Consider the following 24,754-nt stretch of genomic DNA (forward strand, 5'->3'; position numbering starts at 1 on the left):
TCTCCTCGTCAGGGTGACATGAGAGTGAGGGCTGGACAAAGTAAAGGGGCCCGCCTTGTGAAGCTCAGGGGAGAAAAAATTAGAGGGAAACAGGAAGTGCAAAGGCCCTGAGGTTGAAACAAGATGGACTGTTTCAAGGGGCGTAAGAAGGTCACTGACAAACGTACGTAATAATAGCTACCCAAAAGGGTCATTGAGAGGATACATGAGATGATGCATGCAGAACACTTCACCCAGCGCCGGGCACATAGTAGGGGCACGATCAATTCTGCTGCTGCTGCTGCTGCTTTATTGCGATGGTGACCGAATCACCCCACCCTCACCTCAGCCCAGCTCCAGACCATGAAGTGGGGAGGGAGGCGTGGCTGATGGAAAAAGGGCCTTTCTGTTGTAGCAGACGGAGGTCTTGCCGTAGGATAGTCCGTCTCTGGGGACTGAGACTCAGGAGCCTGAGGCGGGGCTGGAGGTGGGGCCAGGGGCCCTGGGGGGCCACTGGGCTGCTCTTCTGTGAGCCCGGGTCCCCAGAGATGAGGCTCTGAATCTGCTGACGGTCTCTTGGCGCTTTTCTCCCCCTTTTCCCTCTTCTCTGGTCCTGACAAGCCTGAGAATCTGTTGCTGGCCTCCAAGCTCAAGGGTGCCGCAGTGAAGCTGGCAGACTTTGGCCTGGCCATAGAGGTGGAGGGGGAGCAGCAGGCATGGTTTGGTAAGTGGGGTGGGCTGGCAGGAGTGTTGGGGGCCAGCACTCCTTTGTGTTGATACATCAGCTTCTGGGAACCCCCTGCCCAAGTGGGCGTGGCTAGAGATGCTGTTGGCATCCCACCCAGCCTCTGAGCCAGTGGGCAGCACCCATCTGTGTCCCTGGGGGCCAGGCATGAGACCCTACGGGCTTCCACAGGGCTCCCTGGGGCCCCCTTTCTCCTTTCCTGTCACTCCCCTCCACCGTCTCTCCTCCCTATGGTTGAAGGCCTTAGGGAAGTTTCCACAGAGCTGCCCTAATAGTCTAGGTGCTTGAGATCATCATCCTGATTTTATAGATGAGGAAAAAACTGGCAGACAACTTGCAGAAAGTCAAGAAAGTTGAAAAGGGGTACACTAGGACTTAAGCTCAGATGGTCCAGCCTGCTTTGTGATTTTGGTGTCACTGGGTCTCTTTCAGCTACCTGGGAGTACTTTTTAGTGGGCAATATTGAGCCATGGTTAAGAACCAGAGTTCTGGGGTCAAATCTTGACTCTGCTACTTATAAAGTATGTGACTTTGGCTAAGTCACTTCACCTCTCTGTGCCTTCGTTCCTCATCTGTAAAATGGGAATAAGAATTGTATGCTCCTGCCGGGCCCTCGGTGGCTCACACCTGTAATTCCAGCACTTTGGGAGGCCGAGATGGGCAGATGACCTGAGGTCGAGAGTTCAAGACCAGCCTAACCAACAGGCAGAAACCCCATCTTTACTAAAAATACAAAATTAGCTGGTTACGGTAGCGCATGCCTGTAATCCCAGCTACTCAGGAGGCTGAGGCAGGAGAATCGCTTGAACCCTGGAGGCGGAGGTTGCGGTGAGCCGAGATTACACCACTGCACTCCAGGCAAAAAGAATGAGACTCTGTCTCAAACAACAACAACAACACACACACACACACACACACACACACACACACACACACAAGAATTGGATGTTCCTCAAGAGTGGTGTGAGGATTAAATGTGATCAAGCATGTAAAGCTCAGCCCAAGGCTTAGCATATACACGCAGTAACTCGGAACTATTCTTAAGATCACTTGTTAGAATACCTTGGGTCTTCATTATTTCAATTAACCCTCTCAACAACACTGGGAGGCACTTAAGATAGGAATCCCTAATCCCTCATTTGACAGATGAGGAAATAAGGACTAGCAGATAAAGAGACCTACCCAAGGGGCAAAGTCAGAGTTAGGACAGGCCTCCCTACGTCCCATGACCAACTCCAACAAGGGGGTGCAGAGTGGGCCAGGGCTGACCTCTCAGCCGGAGGCTCACACGGCAAGTACGTTTTGTCTTGAGGCCACTAGCAATGGATCACTAATGACTCCTGGAAGCGTGATGCTGAGAAGTTGATGATCCTGAGTGAGGACCCAGTGGGAAGGAGCTCTGTGCCTGATGACTGCTCTCTACCACTGGCTCTGGAGTGGGAAGTGGTGACAGGCGTGCTAGTTGTTGATCTGATCTAGAGGCTTTGCTGGCTCATCAGGCTTATGTCTTGGGCCCACGGGGGTTGCACAGTATAAACCCAAGTGCACCTGAGGGCCAGGGGCTGTTTTCCTCCGCTCCAGAGCAACCCTCATCCCCTCTTCCAGCAGGATCTTGCTGCAAGTTAGTTACGAGACAACCTCTGTGTATGTGTCTGCCTGTCTGTGTGTCTGGGAGCAGGGTTTGCAGGGACTCCTGGATACCTCTCCCCAGAAGTGCTGCGGAAGGACCCATACGGGAAGCCTGTGGACCTGTGGGCTTGTGGTGAGTTCATCCTAAGGCCCTTTTGTGCCCCTGGCTGCTCCCTGGCATCTGGGACCCCCTCTCTCCTTTCCCATCGCACCCCTCCCCATACGTCTTTGCCCCACAGGGGGTTGAAGGTTCTCTGGTCCTCTCTCCAGGGGTCATCCTGTACATCTTGCTGGTTGGGTACCCCCCATTCTGGGATGAGGACCAGCACCGCCTGTACCAGCAGATCAAAGCCGGCGCCTATGATGTGAGTGTCGCTCCTCTCTTCAGCCCCCATCATCCTCTGGTGTCCTTTCAATGAAAGCCGGCGCCAAGCCACTGTCTAGTCCTGGCTCAGGGGTGAACCCCAGGGGAGCACAAAGACTGACCAGGGCCAGGTGGTTACCATGCCGTGCCTAATGATTGGAGTATCCTGTGGGGCCCGGAAGGCAAGAAGCCGCGCCAAAAGGAATGAGGAGTAGGGGAGAGGCAGCCTCCCAAGCCAGGTTTTCTCTTTCTCATCTATACAAATCGTCATAATAGCTAACACTTCTAGAACACTCTTCTGAATGTTTTATGCATACTATTACATTGAATCCCCAAACCAATCTATGACATAGGTACTATTATTATTCCCATTTTACATATAGAGAAGCTGAGATACGGAGAGGTCAAGTAACTGTCCAAATCACATAGCTAAGTAATGGTGGAGCTGGGATTTGAACCCGAGCAGTCTGGCTCTACCATTAATGCTTCTAACTACCAAGCTATATTGCTTTTACGAAGATAGCTATTAAGCTATGTGCTATGTGTTTCATATTGTATTTAATTTTCAAAACATCTCTAGGGATAGCTCAAGGGGTCATGTGACTTACGCAGGTGACACAGCCCAGGAGGCAGAGCCAGGACTTCAACCCACGCCTTTTGATTCTGAAGTCTAGCTAAAGCCCCTGGCTGGCTGCTCTCCAAATAAGGCACAGTCTCAGAATGATGGATGGAGGGAGGCCTCCTTTCCCTCCACCATGTTCTGATTTGCATAGGGTCAGGGCGCCCTGCCCCTCCCCTGCAGTGAGGACCCCCAACTCCTCCTGGTGTGGATGCCCGAGTGGATGGGCAGTAGGACCCCTGCCTGCTCCCCTGCCAGTCAGGGGCTAGGGGATCGCAGGGGTGGCCTGGGGCAGGCTGGGCAAACCTGGCCCCTCTGCCCCTTCCAGTTCCCGTCACCGGAATGGGACACTGTCACCCCAGAAGCCAAGGACCTGATCAATAAGATGCTGACCATTAACCCATCTAAACGCATCACAGCTGCTGAAGCCCTAAAGCACCCCTGGATCTCGGTGAGCCTCCCTCAGCAGGACCTCTCCCAGGAGCCCCTCCGGACCTCATGGTCCAGGCCCCCACTGAGTTCTGGCCCTGGCCCTGGCCCATGGGGGCCGAGAAGACTTAATCCAAGAGACTGCCCCTCCTGTGGTTCTCAGGGTTAGTATGGAAACAAGGAGTGTTAGTTGGCTTACAACTGAGGGTGCTACTGGCATTGAATGTCTGGCGCCAGGATGCTAAGCACCCCGAAACATCCCCTAAGACACCCTGCTGAGTGGTACCCTTGGGTGTGCCTGTCTTCCAGCCTGCCTTCCGCTCACAGCCCTCTCCCCCACTTCCTCCAGCACCGCTCCACCGTGGCGTCCTGTATGCACAGACAGGAGACCGTGGACTGCCTGAAGAAGTTCAACGCCAGGAGGAAACTGAAGGTAACAGGTCCTCACCCTCCACAGTCCCAGACATGGGAATAGCTCTGCCTGGGTCTCCACCGAAGCCAGGAGACTCGCTCACTAGTTCTTTCCTTCATTGATTCAATAAGCATTTATTGAACATGCTGGACGGCGGGCTGGGCGTGGGGAGTGAGCGGTGTGTGACTGAGCCCTTGCTCTAGAGGAGAGGACAGACAAGTACCTGGGACATTACAGGGCAGTAATGAGTGTTGTGCCTGGGCAAGCCTCAAGGTGGTGGGAGAACACAGCCGGGCAATGGCATTCTGGGTCTGGAGCCAGGGGCGTTTAAGCTGAGACCTTGAAGGATAAGCAGATATTAGCCAAAGGTAGAGTCAGAATGGGAAAGTGTGGCCGGGTGCGGTGGCTCCTGCCTGTAATCCCAGCACTCTGGGAGGCTGAGGTAGGCAGATCACTTGAGGTCAGGAGTTTGAGACCAACGTGATGAAACCCTGTCTCTACTAGAAATACAAAAATTAGCTGGGTGTGGTGGCGCACGCCTGTAATCCCAGCTACTCAGGAGGCTGAGGCAGGAGAATTGCTTGAATCTGGGAGGTGGAGGTTGCGGTGAGCCGAGATCATACCAATGCACTCCAGCCTGGGCAATAAGACTTTGTCTAAAAAACAAACAAACAAACAAACAAACAAAAACAAGGGAACATGTTCCAGACAGAGAGAACAGGCTGTGCAGAAGTCTGGAAGTGCACATGACCCCTTAGGGGTGCCACAAGGGGTTCACAGTGCCTGGGGAGAGCTTTTGGGGGTGAGATGTGACTGGACATGAAACCCTGGTATGGGAAGGGGCCCCAGCTGCCAAGTACTGTGGAGGAATGGCTGAGGCACTCAGACAGTGATCATGGTCCCAAGGAGGCTCAGTGGCACCCAGGTGGGCCCAGAGCTTCGCACGCTTGCAGGTTCTGTGTGCTCTCAGTGCGGCGAGGGGCCCCTGGCCAGTGGAACAGAAGAGCCGTCAGTACACTGAGTATGTGAGGAAGAGGTGGAGGCCAGAATGCATGTGGAACCTCCTTACCTGCTGCCTTCAGGCATGGAGTGGAGGCTCAGGATGGGGACACACACCAAGGGGTGGTGGCTGGCATGATGCCAGGAGAACAGAGTCCCACCCCCGTCCGACAGTGGAAGCTGTGTCACAGAGGAAGTCTCAAAATACCAGAATCAGGAACTCTTAACATCACACACAGTGGGATTCAGACAGTGTCAAGTCAGGTCTGAATCAGATGGCTCTGGAACCAGAGGGGCCATCAGCCCCCAGCCTGCTTATTGATGGAAGAGAGTTTCTCTACATTAAGAATCCTCCTAGGATTCTCTGAGCCCAGGGGCCATGGAGGGATGAATTAGTCCTGGAGAGGGATGCTTTCAGCATGGGGGTCAGGGGAGGCAAGGTCTGCTGTTGCTGCCCAAGCAAGAAAAGTCGCTGGTCTTCGGGAGCCTCTGCTGGTACGTGTCCCCCAAGTTCATCAGCTTGGGCCAGGCTGAGGGGCCTATTAATATCTGCTCCTAGGATGGCCTTGTCCCAGGAGCTGTGCTGGCTAAAGCCTAGCTCACCCCAACTTCTCAGGGGGCAAGGGATGGGCTCTGGGCCAGGGTTGGGGTTGGGACAAATGGAGGGCAGGGTGGAAGCTTTGGCTTCCTCTCGGAATGCAGAACCTGCCTCTCCTTCCCGTGGTCCTCCCGTCTCCCTCTCCCTCCTGTGTCCCCTCCCTCTGGCCTCCTCTCCCACTGCCCTCCTCTTATCTCTTGCAGGGAGCCATTCTCACCACAATGCTGGCCACCAGGAACTTCTCCGGTAGGTGACAGGACATCAGCGTCCCCAGTAAGCCCTGCACCAGTTCCCTGGGGGCACTGTCCTGTCGAATATCTGGGCGCCCCCAGGCCACCGGGCCTGGGGAGAGTGGCAGTTACAGAGGACTCTGTGACTGGGGGCTTAGCTCGCCTGCCAAGCCTGTACCCAGAAGTGAAGAGAGGTCAAAAGTCAGCAAGCCTAGGGCCTACCAGGACTGGTTAGAGGATTAGTCTGGCTCCCCACTCCCCCAGCAATACCGGGTGGCCGGGAGGGGATGGCTTCCGACTGCAGGGGCTGAGGTCTCTGCGGGGTGGAGCCAGGCTTAGGAAGTAACAATATTGCCCACCATGATTGGAGCTCTGTGCTAAGCAGTCCCGTGCGTGCCCTCAGGTGGCCTTCATGACAAGGCAGCAGACGGGGTGCCGGGGGTGCTGCCATCCCTATTTCTGGGATGAGGAAGCAGGGCGCAGGAAGGTGAGCTGACTTGCCCCAAGTTGCATGGCTGGAGAGACAGAGCCTGCATTCAGCACAGGTTTGACCAACTCCGGAGCAAGTGCTTACGGAGCAAGGGCTCCGGAGCAAGGGCTAGGTCACCAGGGAGTCCAGGGCAGGAGCCTCCCAGACCCTTGGCCAAACTGGGCTGGTTAAGGCAGGGAGTGCCCAATTACCTGAGGCATGTGGCCTCGCAGAGAGGAGGGAAGGGATTATTGTCAGGATTTAGCAAGAAGCTCCTATTGGCACATCAGGGAGGGCTGGGCCAGTGCCCGCCAGAGGCTTCCTTCTGGGGAGCGCAGGCCGCTGGCAGGCTGCAGGGCAGATATAGATAGCAGATAGAGCAAAGCTCACCCGAAGGGCCCTCTGACTGGGGCTGGGGCCAGCCGAGAAAGCTGCGGCAGACCTGTGGCCAGCACCACAGTTAAGACGACGGCTCTGAGGACAGGGCAGCCTGCTGCATTGAGCGGGTCCACCGGCCCGTGTAACTGGTTGGGAGGAGTGAGACCCAGAGGTGGGCAGATACTGGAACTTCTGACTGGGCTTTTCCCACCTCGTTAAACTGCCTTCCCACCCTCTCCCTGGACAACGATCCTGCCATTCCGTCAGCTGAAAGATGAGCTCCCAGACAGTCAGAGTCTTTTTTTAACAACCGAAGCACCCTGGAGAACTCTGGTCCTGAGCTCGCAAAATGGCGGGCTGTGAGCTGGATTCAATCTCTTGATATGCTTTGTGGAGGGAGGGGTGTTAAAAAAACTTTTTTCTTGAATGAGTTTCTAACACTTAAAAATTAGGAGATTTTGTAGAAAACCCCAGATGTCTGTTGTCTTTTGAAAATCAGACGCTGTAGCCTCACTGACCCCCCAATCCTGTGACAGTGGGCTGGAGCTGAGAGAGGCCTCCGCCTTGAGGCTGGAGGAGAAAGCACCCCCCACCGCCCCACTGCCCATCCTAGTCCAACCCCCTAAAGCCTGTGGCGAATGGATGGCCATTCCCATCAGCTTCGGGATCCAGAGGTGGCCCCTGCCTTGGTTTCCAAGTAGGGAACTTTGAATGGGAGCCTTGAAGGGGTCTTACGTAGAAATATGGGGGTGACTGGGAAGGTAACCTGCCATGAGCCCCATCTCTCAGAGCCCCTGGGACATCAGTGACTCGTATGGCCCTCCTCTCAGCTCCCCTTCTCGAGGCCTCCAGGAGAAGTCTTATTTTGGCTGCCATTTCCTGAGCATCTGCGGCATATGGGTCAAGTGCTGTGCTAAGTACTTCACAGATGCCCTGTTTCGTTGAAGGTATTTGTTTAAGTCAGAAGCAGCCAGATGCCAGGGGGCAGGGCTGGACATTTAGGCCATTTCCTGGCTGATGCCCACTTTCAGGGCTCCGGCCGGGAGATAAGGAGGGAGGTAAGGGGAAATGACAGCAGGGGAGGCCTCCAGGGAGCTGTTGCTCTGCTTGTCCCTGCCACCTGGGCTGTAGCTGGCGGCAGCATGGGGAGGCCTGTGTGGCCTGAGGAGAGAGGCAGGGGATGGGTGCTTTGGCAGGGTGGGCCCCAGTGGGGGCATCTGCTTCTTGTCACCGGCAAGACGCAGCCTGCAGCTGTCCAGAGTGAGTAGGCAGGGCTGACACATGACCTCCGCAGCAGCATGGGGCTAAAATTAGAGAAGGCCAGGGCGGGGAGGGCGTGTCTAGCCTGGGGCCAGGCAGCCGGGCCTCTGGGTTGGCCGCCAGCACGGTGGTGACCAGGATTCAGAGGGAATCCCCAGGCTGAAACAGCAGCCTGCGGTCCTGGGACATGTTGGACACCTCCCTCAAACCATGAAGCCAGAGGGTTACGCTTGAGATTGCGGAGAAGGCGGGGAACCCAGGCCCACCCAGCGGGCGACTGGCAGTCCCTGGGCCACCAAGGAGGAAGCTGGAGGAGGAGGAGGCGTCCCCCAGGGTCGCTGGGCCAGCTCTGCTCCCCGCGGTCTGCCTCCCGGCTGCGCGTGGATGCTGCTCTTCCTCGCCCTGTGGGCCCTGGTGCCCTGCCTGGTGTTGTTAACCCTCTACTTTTTCTCCTCCACAGGAGGGAAGAGTGGGGGAAACAAGAAGAGCGATGGTGTGAAGGTAAGCCCCTCCGGCACCTGGCAGGGCCTGGTTCTGGCAGCGTTTCTGCCAACGGAGACAGGCTTTCAGGCCTGGAGCGAGACCTGGGCCTTGCTGATGGTGTCCTGGGCAGACGTGGGTCACATTCGTGGCCAGCCTGTCTCCAGACCCACAACGTGGGCTTCGGTGGCCACCATCGCGCCGTGACTGTTGGGGGCAGATGGGAGAGGCGGACTGGAGGAGGGTGGAAGTGACAGGTGTCCTGGGGCTGTGGCAGGTGCAAGGCAAGGGGCAGGTCAGAAGGAGATTGCTGTGTCTCCCCAGGGCTGGAGAGCTGCTGTGCAAGAGACGGTGCGAGGTGAGGGCAGAAATGGTCATGTGGGTGACCTCTGTCCTGCCTATGCCTGGGCTGAATGGAGCCCCTGCCCCGCTGCACACCCTAGTCCCTCCCAGAAAGCCCATGGAGGATGGACAGCCATTTCTCCAGGCTTTGGGTTCCAAGGTGCCCCCTCCCTCCAAGGCCGACTGGTGCTGGTTCGGTGCCGGAATCCCTTCCCCGATCCACGGGCCTGCCCTGGCCCATCCCCAGAGCCCGAGTTACTCCCCTCCACTCCCTGCGGTCCTCCTTCCCGTCTCTTCTCTCTTCTTCCTCTGCTCTCCAGGGCCTGGTCCCCTGCTCTCTGCGGTTCCCTCCTCCTTTGCCACTCGATCTTATCCTCTCTTGAGACCCTGCCTTTTTCTGGGCTCAGAGCCCTGCCTGGCTAGGGCCCCAGGGGTGGGGTGTGCCTGGGACATTAGAAGGTGTGGGATGCTGTGTGGATACAGCCAGGTGTGCTGGTGGCTTGAGGGCTTTGTCTAAAGAGGGATTTGTGGTCTCCGGCTGCTGGTTTTGGTCTGTCAAGGTTGCATGGGAGGAAGTCTGGGCTGGATGTCCATGGCCAGGACTGGGTCTCTGCTCTGCCCTTAGCCTTCTCCCAGCTTGAATTTTCCATAACTCCAATGAGTGGGGTATGGATTTGATGATCATTTCCAAGATGACAGCTTTAATAAACACAAAAAAGGCAACAAAATTGGATCTAATCACTCACCCTTCTCATCTTGGGTGCTAGCTAGAGGAATACATAATGATTTGATTATTAGTCCAGGTCAGTGGTTTTCACACTGAACTCTTTAGAGCCCAAAGCCGAAGGGGTGCAGTGGGAGTAGGGAGGAGGATGCCTGGTTTACACGGTTCTGAGCTTCTCATACCCACTTCAACCAGAATGTGACAGTGGTGAAGGGAGACCCTGGGCTTGCCTACAGCTAGACCTTGGTTGGGCACTTATATTCCCTGAGCCTGTGCTTCCTTCATGCGATGAGGCTGAAAGAGGTCTCCACCTCCTATGGTCATTAGTGAGGATTAACTAATACAAAGCATGTTGAGAGCTTGGCATGGTGCTGGAGAGCAGTCCACAGGCACACGATGCTAGGCTCCGTTATCTTTCCTGTTTCATATATTAGACTTCTGGGTTAGATTTCTCTCGAAAACAAAGTTTTCTCAAGAATATTTGAAAACCACAGACCTAAAGCCAAGTCAGTTTAGAAAGTTAACAGGCACTCATCCCAAATCCTGTAATGGAATCTGGCATTGAGTTTTGGCTTGCCCACTGTTTTGGGTTACCCTGAGCCAACCCCCGCCCCTCCATGTGTAGGGGTAACGGAGGGCTGTGCAATGTGCGGGGGCTGCCAGCTTTGGAGTAGCTGGGGCCCTCTCTGAGCCCTATGTGGAGACGCTGAGCTAGGGGTGCTGGACCCCCTGGGGAAAGCAGACTCCCTGGCCCTGGTTTGGGGGATCTGGGGACAGAGGCCACAGGCGCTGGTGGGCTGTGGCCCACGTTACTGGAGGAGAAGGAGGTAGAGAGAGAAGCTGCTGTGATCTGCTTGGCTGTTGGATGTGGCCCTGGTAGACGCTGGGCAAGGGATCAGGAGAGACCTCCATCAGGCTGGATCTTGGGAAGAAATGCTAATTAGCTCTTTTAGGGCAAGGCCAGGAGGTGTAAGCTCCAGATGGCAAGGACAGCTCACAGTATGGCGGGGCTCTGCGGGCCACTGCAGGCTTTCCAATGAGTACAGCTGAACACAGCATCGCTGCTTCCTGCGGCGCAGGACAGACTTCTCAGGGCAGCCTGGGTGTGGAACAAGAGGGGCTCAAAGGCCACTCCTGGCCCACCCATCTCTTTGTAGCTCAGCTTCCTTCACTCCCTTGGATGGAGGAGGAAAGACGTCCTATTGGAGGATGAGAATAACCTGGGGGCCTGGCCCAGGATATGGGGAGCCTGGCCCGCCATGTTTTCCTCCCGGAAGGAGTGTGGGGAGAATGGTGGAGCTGGGGGTCCAGGCGCGTTTTCAGTATGAGTGAAACTGGACCACAGTCAAGAAGCCATGGGTTCCAGTCTGAGCCCCACCATTCTCTCGCCGGGGGACCCAGGCCTGAGGTTCTGCTGCCTGTGCCAAGGGAGCACTGCAGCTCTTTGCAGCGCGCCGGTGAGAGGTCACACCAGAGGGGCCTGGGGGAGCCACGTCACAGGCTCCTTTAACTGACTCACGTTCAGCCCCGAGGGGAGGCACATGTTCCTCCTACCGCTGGAGACAACCCCATTTCATCCGGGCTTAACTGAAAAGGCAGCGACTGGCTCCAGCACTGCAGGAAGGGCAGCGCTCTGATGCTGTATTGTACTTTACGGGCCTTGAAGGGCTTTTCAAGGCTAATTTTGACCATACTCAGTTTCTATCATCCTTGCTAACCTTAAAACCACGCTTCCACATGTGGTTCTAAGAGAGGTGATTTCTGCTTTTAGTGAAAGAGGAAGATTTCTACTTTTCGTGAAAGTCGCTGTAAATTAAACTCTAAAGTGCTGGTCAATGCAAGATTATTAGCATCATCGTTTGTGATTCAGGGAAGTTGAGCCTTCCTATCACCAAGAAGCGACGTCCCGCTCCCGGCCACCGCTAGGCCTGGACTTCTAGGAGGAGGGCCTACTGCTCACCCCACTCAGCCCACGCACTGCCCCTGTTGGTGTCCCATTGTGCGTCGTGACCTCTCTCCCCATGTCCCATCCTGTCACTGTGCGTCCGAATCTGATGCAGTCTCTGCTCTGTGTTCCCTCTTCGTGTCCCGCCTGGAACCTCCTGGCCCCCGCGCGGCTCCTCAGGTTTCTGCTGACAGCTGAGCTGTGGGGGGCCTGGCCCCTTCCCCATTCTGTGCCTGGCCTGGCTCCAGCCAGGGAGGGAGGACGACCAGGGGAGAGGGGAGGGGAGTGGAGGAAAGAGGGGAAGAGGGAAGGGAGAGAGGAGGAGGAGATGAGAGGGAAGCGGAGGGGAGAGAAGAGAGGAAGAAGAGAGAGGGGAGGGGAAGAGAGGAGAGGAAGGAGGAGGAATTGAGGAGCAGGAAGAGAAGGGAGAGGAGAAGAGAAGAAGAAAGAGGAAGGAGGAGAGGGGAGGAGAAGGAAGGAGAGGGCAGAAGAGAGGACAGGAAAGAGCAGGAGAAGGAAGAGAGGAGGGAGGCGGAGGGGAGGGAAGAGGAGGGGAAAGGAGAGAGGAAGAAAAGAGGGAGGAGGCGAGGAAGGAAGGAGGAGAGGGGAGGGCAAGGGATGGGAGGAAAAGAGAGAGGAGGGGAGAAGAGGAGAAGCGTGGAAGAAAACAGGAAGGAGGAGAGAGGGGAGGAGAGAGGGGAGAAGAGGAAGAGAAGAGGAAGGAGAGGAAGGTGGAGAGGGGAAGGGAGGGGAGGAGAGGAGGGGCTGACTGCTGGTTGCCGATGGCAGAAGCCACACCATCCAGCCCAGCCGGGGAAGAGGCAGGGCCTGTGAGCGTTTATGCCTCTGTGAGCACATGGGCATTGGACGTGCCCAGTGAGCCATCCTGTCCCCTCTGTGGAGGCCCCGGATGGAAGGCACAGGGCCCTGAGTTCCTGGCAGGCAGAGGCTCACTGGATCTTGGAGTCAGAAACCCCGAATTAGACCTGAGAACCTCAAGGCATAGCCAGTGCCTCTCATGGTGAAGGCCTACCCTGTGGGCTCCTTGAGTCCCTTCTTTGCGGCAGGGAGAGGGGCCGCGTGGCCTCTGTGGTGTAAGGGCATCTAGGATAGGATGAGCCTTTGGAGAGGGGTCGAGCTCTGGGTACCTGGAGGCCTGGACAGAGGACAGAGCTCTGCAGGTCGGGCTTGGTTCGAGCCTCAGCTCTGCTAGTGGCTTGCCGCAAGGCCTTGGGCAGGCGACTGTACCTCTCTGGGCCTCAGTTTCTCATCTGTGCAATGCAAGAGTCAGTCTTCACTTGCTACCTTCTGTGAACGGGAGTCTCGAAGACTCCTGGCTCAGAGAGCTGAGGGAAGGAGAAGGTAATTTACATTTGTTCCCCTCTCCTTCCCTTGGTTCCACAGCCAATACAGAGGTTGCTACAAATCCCCAAAATGCTAGTATAGGCTAAATGGCAGGGCCAGAAGACTCAAGTTCTAGACTCAGCTCCACCTCTGGCCGAGCCTCAGTTTCTCCAGCAGCATAAAGGAGTGGAACAGGCCAGCCGGAGGTTGGGAATGCAAGCTGGATTTCAAAGGCCATAGAGGACTGGCTTCCACGCTGGCCCCTGCTTCGGCATCACCTGCAGATATTGTTTAAAATGGAGATGCTCAGGCCACACTCCAGACCTAGTTATCAGACTCCTCAGGGGGACCTGGTTCTGTTTACTGAAACAAGTTTCCCAAGTGACTATGACAGTCAATTGGGAATGAGGTCCTCCTGGCCGAGATGCACGGGCACCCTAGGAGAAGACACTGGGCCTCACCTCCAGGCCTGAGCACATTTTGTCCTTTGAGAGCACTGGATTCTGGAGGCCTCCAGTGACTGGCATCCAGAGCCAGGGTTGGCTTTTGCCGTCAGAGTTAGGCAAGGTGGGTGGCCCTGGTCCCAGACAGACTTGGCCATGAGCTTGGCTGTTAGATGGCTAGACCCAGGCAGTGTGCATGAGGACCCAGAGCTTCAGGCTGAGGACTGGCCCCCTAGTCAACTGTTGCTGGTGGCCTTGACTCCTTGACTCCTTGTCCCGATGCCAAGCCAACAAAGGACTACAGAGGATGACCCCGAGGCCCATCCTCCTCCCAAACCTCCCCTGTCGTTCCTCTGCTCCCTGCCGTTTTCACGCTGTGTCTTTTCCTGTCCCATCTCTTCTCCTTGTTTTTCCAGAAAAGAAAGTCCAGTTCCAGCGTTCAGTTAATGGTGAGTGTCTGCCGTCTTCTAACGCCGGTAAATGCTGGGCCTCAAACCCTTGCTCCTGCCTCCCTCCTGCAGGCTGCACTGGGAACCTGGGGCGGGGAGAGGGTGCTCAGGGCGTGCTTGGTACGTGTGCCTTGTGTGACAATATGTGTGTTGTGTGTGTGTGTGTGTTGTTTGCGTGTTTCTGTTGACACCTCCAACTCCACGGCCCAGACCGGCAGTCTGACAGCAGACCTGAGCCCTCCCTCGGTGTGAAGGTGGATCTGAACCTAATCCTACGTCCAGCCCTTGGCTTCTCGCTTCTCCCTGCCCTTCTGCTCTAGAACTCATCTCAGGCTTGGTTTGTGCCAGTCGCGGCGAGGGTGGGGCTTGGTTTGGCCAAAGTAGGAGGTGCCATGGAGGCCCCTCTTGAGCTGGTGTAAGGCTACCAGGCCCGCCGGTGGCAGGGGGCCGCCAGCCCTGCCTCTGTCTAGGGTCCAGTGGTGGCGTGCTGGCCCACCTCCCTCTTCTAGTTCCATCGCTGTCTCGCTCAGTCGTGTGGTTTTTCTCCCCTCTCAAGAGCCCACTCTCTCTCACACTGGGCCTCCCTCTCTCTCTCTTCCTCCCCGCCAGCGTGTGCTCCTCCCCACTCTGCAGCCGCCACGACGTCTCTCTGCCCCTCCACACCCCTTCTTCACCCTCTCGAGCAGAAAGGACCCAGGAACCCCATCCTCAGCCCTTCCAGAAAGGCCAGGGTTCTCCTTGCAGCCATCCCTGTCCCTCACCCCAGCCCCCGGCCACCTGCTCAGCTGGGCCTTCCCCCTCTTGAGGCTGAGAGTCCCACAGGGTTTTCAGGACAGCATCTGGAAGGCAGAGCCCGTGAGGCTCACAGAAACTAGCTGCGTCACCAGGCAGCCAGGGCCTGGCCATGCCTCGTCCCGCTCCCAGGCAGGCCTCATCGCCTCCTGTATTCTCTTTGGCAGGAATCCTCAGAGAGCACCAATACCACCATCGAGGATGAAGACACCAAAGGTAGGGAGGGGCCTTCAGGGTCCTGGAACCAGCTGGGCAGACCCCTTTCCTGACAGCTCCCACGTGCCAACCTCCTTTCTTGCTCGTCTGCAGAGGGCACCGTTCTGGTGCCTTATAAACGGCACGCTGGCAGGCACCATTCCCATGGGGGGCACTAGACCCACTGCTGGTGCGTAGATAAGTTTTCTTATCTTATGTATTGATTTTTATTTTATTTTTTTTGAGATGGAGTCTCACTCTGTCACCCAGGCTGGAGCGCTGTGGCATGATCTCGGCTCACTGCAACCTCCGCCTCCCGGGTTCATGCGATCCTCCTGGCTCAGCCTCCCAAGTGGCTGGGATGACAGGCACCCGCCACCACACCCGGCTACTTTTTGTATTTTTAGTAGAGATGCGGTTTTGCCATGTTGGCCAGGCTGGTCTCAAACGCCTGACCTCAGGAGATCCATCCGCCTTGGCCTCCCAAAGTGCTGGGATCACAGGCCTGAGTTGCCATGCCTGGCTGGTTTTCTTATTTTAGAGGTTATGTATTTAATGTGTATTAGAGAAACATTTAACATATTCAAGTCATACATGTATGGTCATGGTATACGTGTTCCTTTTGAAATAAGTGTTTTTGAGTTTTTTATAAAAGTGAATTGATTGTAAAAACATGAAGTAATAGTTAAGGAAGGGAGAGGCAAAATCGAGAAGGCTCCGGTGGCTAGAGTATGGGAAACACGGTGTAAAACCCACCAAAGATGCCAGTGCCACTGGAGCGAGTGGCAAGCAGGCCTCAACAGCTCTCAGGTGGAGGAGGAAGCAAAGTGCCAGGTAACTGAGTGGGATCAAAACAAGAATAGTAATGAGCGCTGCCATTCATGAAGCATTTGCCGTGCGCTAGCCCCGGTCCCAGCACCTTACCTGGACTGACTTCCTGCAGCGTCACAATAGCTGCTGCTGTGATCCTCATTCTACAGCTGAGGAAACAGAGGACAGAGAGGCCGAGTACGTCGGCCTATATTCTATGGTCCTATACTCTGTTGTCCTCATAAGGATGGTGCTGGGATTTGAACTCCGGCAGTCGGATTCTAGAGCCTGGCTGGTAACCACCACTCTGAAGGCCCTGGTAGTAGAAAGTGCGCTTGGAGCTTGGAGGAAGGGGCAGGGACTGCTGAATTCTGCCTTGGGACACCAAATCCTCCAAGTGTTAGCAGCCAGCCTCCTCCTTCCCCAGGACAGGGAGCTCAGTGGTTCCCATACTCAGGTGTGTAGCAGACACGCTTGGTCGTGGTGGTGGGGGCCATGGTCTCTGAAATATAAAAAAAGGCCATCGACCTGGACGGAACTCAGCAGTACCAGTTTAGATGTTTTGTCTTAGACTATAGAGCACTGTGTTTTGTAGGAAACATTTTTGTATAACTGTGATTCAGGCTTTAAGGCAGTTTTGACACCCCACATACCACGGCTGCCTTGTGTTACTGCCAGGATGCCTGTAAGATGAGCCCCACCCCATGTGTGTCCCTTCCTGGTCATTCCCAGCTTGGGGTGTGGTGGGTACTCTATCACCACAACCTGGCCCTAGAGCAAATCCATCTTCTATGATGGCACCAGGGACAACCTTCAAAAATACATTATCTTGAACTACTCAGGAGGCTGAGGCAGGAGGATCACTTGAGGCCAGGAGTTTGAGGCTGCAGTGACCTGTGATGGTGCCTGCGAATAGCCATTACACTCCAGCCTAGGCAACATACCAAGACCCTGCCTCTTAAGAAAAAAAAAAAAAAGGCTGGGCGCGGTGGCTCAAACCTGTAATCCCAGCACTTTGGAAGGCTGAGGCGGGTGGATCACGAGGTCAAGAGATCGAGACCATCCTGGTCAACATGGTGAAACCCCGTCTCTACCAAAAATACAAAAAATTAGCTGGGCATGGTGGCACGTGCCTGTAATCCCAGCTACTTAGGAGGCTGAGGCAGGAGAATTGCCTGAACCCAGGAGGCGGAGGTTGTGGTGAGCCAAGATCGCGCCATTGCACTCCAGCCTGGGTAACAAGAGCGAAACTCCGTCTCAAAAAAAAAAAAAAAAGAAAAAAGAAAATGAAAATGAATGAATGAATGAATGAGAAAATACATTATCTTGAAGAATTCCCTAGTAGGGTCAAGTCAGCATTCTGATTTTCACAAAAGTCCAGTGTTCTAAACACATTCCCAGGCCTGCCTCTGTGAATTCTGACTTCATAGGTATGTGGCAGGCCAAGAAATAGTGCTTCTAAGCCGTTCCCCTTATTTGAGGCTAGCTGTCCAATGATAAGAGTTGGGCTCTGGGATGTTGAGGAGACTGGATATAGCCACATAATCCCGGCCTCAGAACAGGCAGAAACTGTGGGGGTAATCTGCTCCATCTTCTCCACAGAAGTCCATTTACTGAATGACCTCAGACAACTTGCTTAACCTCTCTGAGCTTCAAATGCCTTAACAGTAAAGAGGTGATGAAATAGTAGCATCCTCAGAGGACTGCTGTGCGGATGAAATGAGAAGAGGCATATGAAGTGCACGTGTAGTGTTTGGCCCAGGGTAACTGTTTAACAAATCTCAATTTCTTTTTTTCCAACTGGAGTTCATGGTTGAATGATAGGCAGCCAGGTGACATTTTCTTGGAGCACCAATTTTACTCAAAGATGATTTTAAGGCAAATTTATATGTTAAATAGACAGATAAATATTTTGACTAGAATACAAAATTCGTACGTACTATTATTGTAAATTAACCATCAAAGACATTTTTCTCCTGGGGTAATGGCTTTGGGCTGCATCCCTGAGGTCTCATATTTGCAATCCTTATCCTGTGCTTTAGAACAATCAGGATGAGGCAATTTGTAGTCTTGAATTTTGGCTCACTTTCCAGATTTCCCCCCTTCCCAGAGGGAAAGCTGAGGCCTAGGAAGGAGAAAGGGTACATATGGCTTATTAATGGTAGGACTGGGCCCCTGTTTCCTGCCTCAATTTCCCCACATGTAAAAAAACTCAGAAGCCGCATCTGATGGAAGAAACACTCAGCCAGGAGCCTCTCTCCGTGTTTGGCAGGAGAAAGGAGCCTGTGTGCCTCCCCCAGCCTCTCCCGGCCTCAGAGAAAGTTTCCAGAGAACTATTTTCTGGTGTTAATTTGTTAAGTCTTCTTACAAAGTGAGAATAGCAGCTGGTGGGGTGGACTCTGACCTGACATGAAAGTTAATTAGAAATGTCATCCTCCAGGGAACATATTCCCCTGAGGAGAGAAAGAGACATTAATATTTCAGAGCCCCTCTGGCTCCCTGCCCTCTGAGCTGTGTGAGGCTCTGCCTTCTCCCCACTCCCCCATCTCTTCCTGATTCGCTCCATGAAAAATTAATTTCCTCTCCAACTAAAGAGCTGTCTCTGTCTCAGGCAGAGACATTCTGGGAAATATCAGTCAGGAATGCTGATCCCTTCTCAGTCTTAGCATGCTGTATTATCTTGAAAGAGTGTCCTAACCTCTCTGAGGTCTGGACTTTCCCATCTGTAGGGGAGCATTCCCGGATTGTCTGGGTGAACAGCTGGCAGATGAGAAAGGCCAGTGGTTGCTACTGAGCAGCTGCTGAGTGAACACAGCAGTGGGGCTGCTGAGGACATGGAAGAGGCCCAGAGTCAGAGTGGACTTCTCCAGATGTAAGAAGCATCAGGACCCCTGATCTTCTGTCCCACGGAACAAAGCAAGGGAGATTCCTGCCCGCTAGGCTTTATTGTTGGTAAACTCGATGTCCTGAGTAGCTGGAGGCACAGCCAAGTCAGGCACTGTCTCAGGCTACGTTAATAGAGGTATAATATCCAGAATTGGGGAGGAGATAGAGAGTGCTACCCCAGACCTGATACACTGCATTATTCAGGCCAAACCTGAGACTGTGTGCGCATACTCAGAGAGGTGTCTAGACAGCTCCAGGACCTTCAAGGATTAAATCGCCAGCTTGAGTCAGTGCCACATCCTGGAGGCCCTCAGCTCTGAGAAGAGAAGACTAGACATAGAGGCTGAGGGAGCGGGTGTTCACTTCAGGGCCCCAGCAAGCAGAAAGAAGACAAGAACTATATCTAGGGACTTTTGGAAGAGCCGATTTCAACTTGAAAGAGGAGGAAGTAAAAATAGCCAGAGCCGTCCAACAGTGCAGCCAGCTTCCCGGCAGGCCGAGAGCCCCGGGTCCAGCCAGAGCCACACCCCTCACACCAGGCTGCTGGGAAACATCCCTGCCCTGGCTAGAGACTCCAGGATGTCCTCAGGAGGAACTTCCAATTCAGAGATTCCCAGATGATAATAACCACGCTCTCATTTCCCAAGTGCAAGGCACCGCGCTAACTTCTTTACATAATGCAACATCCTTTACATAAGTGCGTCGATCGAAAGGACTCGGAGTAGCAACTGGCTCTCTAGGAGGACCACGTACATGTTAGCTGTTTCTGTTGACATAGTCTTAACTCACTTAATCCTTAGAACAACTTTACAAGGTAAGTACTATTAGTATCTTCATTATACATATAGGGAAACTGAGGCATGGGACATTCCCTTGCCCAAGGGAACAGCTATTAAGTGGCAGAGCCAGAATTGAAACCCAGGGAGGCTGGCACCGGAATCCATGCCCTCAGCCACTGTGCTAGACTCTGTGAGATGGCAGTGAGAAGCAGCCCAAGGAAATGAGCCACTGAGCACAGGCTGGTAGAATGATGAGTCAGAAGGGTCTTAAAGTCAGTGCAGGGAAGGCAAGGAGGGTGACACAGGTCCCATATCAGAAGCACGTGGATTTGCTCTGGTGGTCAGCCCTGATTCCATGTGGGAGTGGTTAGAAAGAGGTGGCTCTGGACCAGGCACAGGGGCTCACGCCTGTAATCCCAGCACTTTGAGGCCGACGTGGGCCGATCACCTGAGGTCAGGAGTTCATGACCAGCCTGGCCAACATGGTGAAAGCCCATCTCTGCTACAAACACAAAAATTAGCTGGGCGTGGTGGTGCAGGCCCGTAATCCCAGCTACTTGGGAGACTGAGGCAGGAGAATCACTTGAACCAGGAATGGGGAGGCTGCAGTGAGCTGAGATCACACCGCTGCACTCCAGCCTGTGAAATACAGAGAGATCCTATGTCAAAAAAAACAAAAACAAAACAAAGCAAAAAGCATGTGGCTCTGCCCGGGCTAGGCTTCTTCCCATCCTCAGTCTCCAGCTTCTAGGAAGGAGGGCACAGGCCAGGTTCCAGATGTCCTAGGGATAGTGGCTACCAGGCAACCTGGGCAAGTCCAAGGGGCAGGACAAAGATAGCAGCCCAGACCCTGGTTTGGTCCCATTCACTCATTCATTCTTTCATTCATTCATTCATTCACTAAGCACTTAATGTATTGAGTGCTGCTTCTGCCCCAGCCCCAAACATCTCCCCAGAGGGGCAGGTACAGCAACACCTGTGTGACCCAATGGCATTCATGGTCTAAAAATGGACTCATTCCCAGCCCAGGTGGTTCTGATTGGAGCCAGGAGAGAGAGAGAATTACCTGTTCACAGTCGTGGCTGACACTGAATGATCATCGCTCTAACTACCGAGGGTGGTGCTGGGCATGGTATGGGAGAGTGTGATGGGCTTTAGAACTGCAAACTCTGATGAGGGTCCCAGCTCCACTGGAGCTAATTACTTAGCTTTTCTCACTTTCAGTTTGCTCATCTGTGACGTGACAGTGGAGTTGTGCTATGTGGCTCTGGAACTTGGTAGACTAAGCACACAGCACATGGCCTGGTACACTCCCTCACTCATTCATTCACTCAAATGATCAAGGCTTATGGAGGCAGAGTCTGTTCCAGGCTCCAGGACACAGTAAGCAAGGGATGCTCAGCCCAGCCCCGGTGAGCTCCGCTGTGAGTTGGGGCATGCATAAGCATTCGGGCAAAGCAACTGCGTGAGGTCAGTGTTCTGAAAGGCAGTGAGCTGGGACTTCAAGGGCCTATGGAAGAGGCCCTGAGCAAGAAGCCCGGCTCTCCATCTGGTATGTGCCATGTCCTTGGGCAAATCACAACCCCCTCACTAGGCCTCAGTTTCTCTAAAGTTTGATTAGGAGGCTCTGGCCTCCAAGGGTTCTCTTAACCTGGATGTTCTATGATTCTGTGCCCTCTGGGCCTGAGGTGAGCTCCTGGGTGGGATGGTGTGGCGTGGGCAACCAGTGAGGATAGGGCTGGGGAGGGCCTCTGCTAGGCTTGGACTCCCTCCCAGGCTCCCAGACTGAGAAGTGCTGAGGCCAGACTTGAGTTTGCAATCCGGGCAATGTTTTCATCTCTTCACCCGAGACAGCTCCAGTGGGCCAATGAGCTGGCCAGGTTTAAAGCCAAGTGTAAGCCCGTGGAAGGAGGGAAAGTGGGCCTGCCTCTGGGAGACTGAGCAAGGCTTCTGTTAGGCTCCGCCAGGAGCCAGGACACCGGCTTCAAATTCCTCCATCACTGAGGCTCAGTCACCTCATATGTGAAGTGGAAGGAAGCTGGCCTTGCCTACCTCCCAGGGTGTTAGTGAAGAGCAGAGGCAACCCCTGGCAGGGGTACAGGGAAACAGGACATGGCTGCACTTCGGAGGCGCATCCCCTGTGTGCCAGGCTTTGGCCATTGCTTCGTGTGCATCCCATCACCCCACCCTCATAACCGCCCTGGGAGAACACCATCATCTCCATTTGACAGACCAGCAAACCACCTTGTGGCCCGCAGTTGCACAGCTTGTGAGGACCTGCACAGTCATTGAGGTGAACATCTGTCTAAGCTGAAGCCTGGATTCTTTCCACTATGTATTTGGCTCTGAATGAATGAGAGGTGGTGGTGTCCCCATTTTACAGATAAGAAAACTGAGGCTCAGAACATCACACATCTAATAAGACTGCCATCTAACACCACCAGAAAGACCAGCTGTTTGTGGTGTTTCAATGGCAGACAGGGGAGGGCCAGGTCTCAGCAACTGGGATTCATTATTCCTAGAAAGTTCTAGACAGCTTGGTGTCTAATTCCTATTGGCACCCAAATAGAGCAAAAAGCTCACCTAGGTTCAAGTGATGGGTATACCCTAAGACTTTTCTTAGTGGTCCTGGTTTTGGCTGTAAGGAAGCCCCTAGTTCATGGCTATCAGTGACATTGCCACAGTTGATCCTGTTTTGATTCACATGACAAAGCAAAGGTGGTAGGAATAAGTATTTGGGAGCCAAGACCTGGAGGCGCATCAGGCGTAGAGTCAGAATGTCCACCATGTGTTAGAGGCAAAGACCGCCAACAGAGACACTGGCTCTGCCGTTTGTAGTTGAGGAACGTTCACACCTTTTTTGCCTTTCTGGGCCTCAGTTTCTTCTGTGGAACGGGAGTGATGACGCCTAGCCTCCAGCAGCAATGCAAGGATAAATATCATCTGCATGAGGCCTTCAGGTCCCAGCACAGGGTCTGGCACATGATAAGGACTCAAGAAGTGGTAGCTGGTGCTTCGTTACCATCGCTATTATTATCATTATTTCTGTGTCCCCTTCTGCCTTTCAGTGCGGAAACAGGAAATTATAAAAGTGACAGAGCAGCTGATTGAAGCCATAAGCAATGGAGATTTTGAGTCCTACACGTGAGTCAGCTGGGCTCATTCTGCATGTCCTGCCTGGATCGTTGTTCAGCGGGTTACCGATGGCTAGCTTTGGGGACCCTCGTCTCCAACCCTCATCCACTCACTTTGCATGCGCTGTGCATCAGACTGAACTAACATTTCTATTTGCATCTGGACTTGATGCTTATATTGAGCTTTCTGTTCGCGACGCTTCTCTATATGTCAGTCCTCCTCCCCCGTCCTTCCTCCTCCTCACATCTTGTTCCTTGGGAAGAACGCCAACAAAACTCCCTTGCTTCCCTGAGGAAAGAGGGGGTGGACAGCATCATAGCATGGGCCTCCTCAAGAGATGAGCTGGGAAGGTGGGAAGCGAGACAGGCCCCCCTCATTCCTGCCCAGTGGGCCTGGGGGCTCACCCTCCACTCCCTTGGACCTCTGATCTCAGATGGGCAGGAGCAGGCAGGATCCACAGGGAGTGTCCCTTTGGTGAGCAGGCATGAGCAGTACCTCTAAGCAGAATCTGAACTCCTCTGAGAAATAAGGCAGCATGCACAAAGATTACATAAAATGAGACATCCCATCCACACCTGGACTCGCCTTTGGATGGGGCAGCTCTGCGTGTGAGGGCTGAGCCAGGGTACCTGTGCTGCCCACTCACGCCTTTCCTGGTCTGGCCCAGAAACAAACTTCGGTGGGGCCCTCAGCTGGTCCCGGGGAGAGTAAGTATTCTGGGCTTAGTCTTTAAGAGTTTGGCCAGTGCTGACAAAGCCTGGGCCTGGAGACCAGACATATGCTTTTTGGAGGACAAAGACTGCCCACCAGGCAGAGTGATTTTTCCCTGCTGGGTTAAGGTGAGTTGGGCATAGCCTGGCTGACGTTCGCTCCTTGGGCAGCCTGGTCCTGGTTTCCAAGGTGCCCAGAGCTGGCTTGCCTCTCAAAGGCTTGGCAGGCCAGGTGCATTCTAATTGTAGAAGGGATTTCAGCGGCAGCAGGTGGCAAAGCCCCCTAGAAGGTCACTGGCTCCCTTTGGAAGAACAGGGGCTTGGAAGATGCATGTGTGGAACTGAGGGTGACGTGTGCCTATGTGTATGCATGCACTTGTACACATGTGTGCACGTTTGGGACTGTGCACAAGGAGGGTGTGCAGGTGCGTGTGCATATGTATACCAGAGTGTTGCACTGAAGCATGGAAGTGGGCTGTTCAGCTGGTCTCGCAGCCAGTTCTAGAAAGAGTAAACTTGGAATGTATCATGCCAGTGGCTCTGGAAGGACCCAGCCAGGGAATGAAGGAAAGCGAGGTGGGTCCTATGGTCCCCAAGCTCCTCAGTGGCACTTCTGGGGGTCCTGGGGAACCCCTCACACCTATGGGATGTCACTTCTGACATCTGCAGCCTGCTCTACGTTCTGACCCCTTGCCATGACCTCTGGGTCCAGGATGCCCTGTGTAACCCTATGTTCCTTCATCTCTCTGAGCCTCAGTTTCCCCATAGGTACAGTGGAGTTGGGGCAATGGCCTCCAAGTCCCTTCACTCTAGGAGGCAGGAATACCAAGGAGCCTCCAGGGTTGGGGATTCTTCAGTGGGGGTGCGTAGTCTCCCACATGCCCAGACCCCCACCCTTGGGGGATTCTGGAGCTGAAAGGGTCCTGGGTACCCCGTTTGGTCTGAGCACAGTCCGCCAGCTCCTGGCGTAAGCCTTCTGGAGAATCTGGGGTCATGAGTAGAGAAGCAAGTTGTCTGGGGCCACCCAAACAGACAGAACAGAGCAGGGACAGTGCACCCTGCAAATGCTTTCTCCAGCTCAGACGGTGCTGGGCCTGACACCCCCTCCTGGGTGTCCCCAGTGCTACCCTGGGTTGAGAGCTTTGCTTGTCCTGGGACATTTCCTGTCCCTGGCTTCATTGCTATTGCCATGGGGGTCCATGTTATGCCACAGAAGATCCCACAGACCTGTTTCCCTGGAACGAGGAAAAGACAGCTTGTTCCCTTCCCTTGTCTGGCTGTCAGGGTCTCCCAGAAGACTAAGACTTGGAAGGGAACAATAGCTGAAAATACACAGCCTCCGTCATGCCCTGTGCTTCTCCTCCCAGATATTACCTCATGTAATGCTATTTTTCTCATCCTACAGAAGAAGAAACTGAGGCTCACAGCCAAGGCGGCTGGTAACAATAGGGAACCCTTGTTCAAATTAGCAAAACTCGCCCCTTCCAGGTATATACCTGGCTTGATGAGCAGAAGTCACTTTTATGTGAAGGAAAAGGCGGTGCCCCCAAGTCCCGACCCCACAGGAAGATAAATTAGAAAAAGCCCCCTCTGGATCCACTGCCCTGAA

The 24,754-nt window shown here is 54.2% G+C and overlaps 1 protein-coding gene across 4 annotated transcripts in view; it reads left to right on the forward strand.

The window, feature by feature from the left end:
* Positions 1-24,754, forward strand: part of CAMK2A (calcium/calmodulin dependent protein kinase II alpha) — a 69,894-nt gene that overhangs the window by 36,696 nt on the left and 8,444 nt on the right. Inside the window, exons 7-16 of one of the 4 annotated variants that reach the window (XM_003934012.4) lie at positions 601-703; positions 2,403-2,486; positions 2,624-2,718; positions 3,665-3,787; positions 4,115-4,198; positions 5,978-6,020; positions 8,572-8,612; positions 13,806-13,838; positions 14,798-14,846; positions 22,369-22,444. In XM_003934012.4, the coding sequence (XP_003934061.3) occupies positions 601-703; positions 2,403-2,486; positions 2,624-2,718; positions 3,665-3,787; positions 4,115-4,198; positions 5,978-6,020; positions 8,572-8,612; positions 13,806-13,838; positions 14,798-14,846; positions 22,369-22,444 (731 nt within the window). The remainder of the gene's footprint in view (positions 1-600; positions 704-2,402; positions 2,487-2,623; positions 2,719-3,664; positions 3,788-4,114; positions 4,199-5,977; positions 6,021-8,571; positions 8,613-13,805; positions 13,839-14,797; positions 14,847-22,368; positions 22,445-24,754) is intronic. The other 3 variants (XM_010344545.3, XM_003934013.4, XM_010344546.3) reach the window with 3 other exon arrangements.

Source organism: Saimiri boliviensis, chromosome 1, assembly GCF_048565385.1.
Source record: "Saimiri boliviensis isolate mSaiBol1 chromosome 1, mSaiBol1.pri, whole genome shotgun sequence".
In the NCBI taxonomy this organism is placed as follows: Eukaryota; Metazoa; Chordata; class Mammalia; order Primates; family Cebidae; genus Saimiri; species Saimiri boliviensis.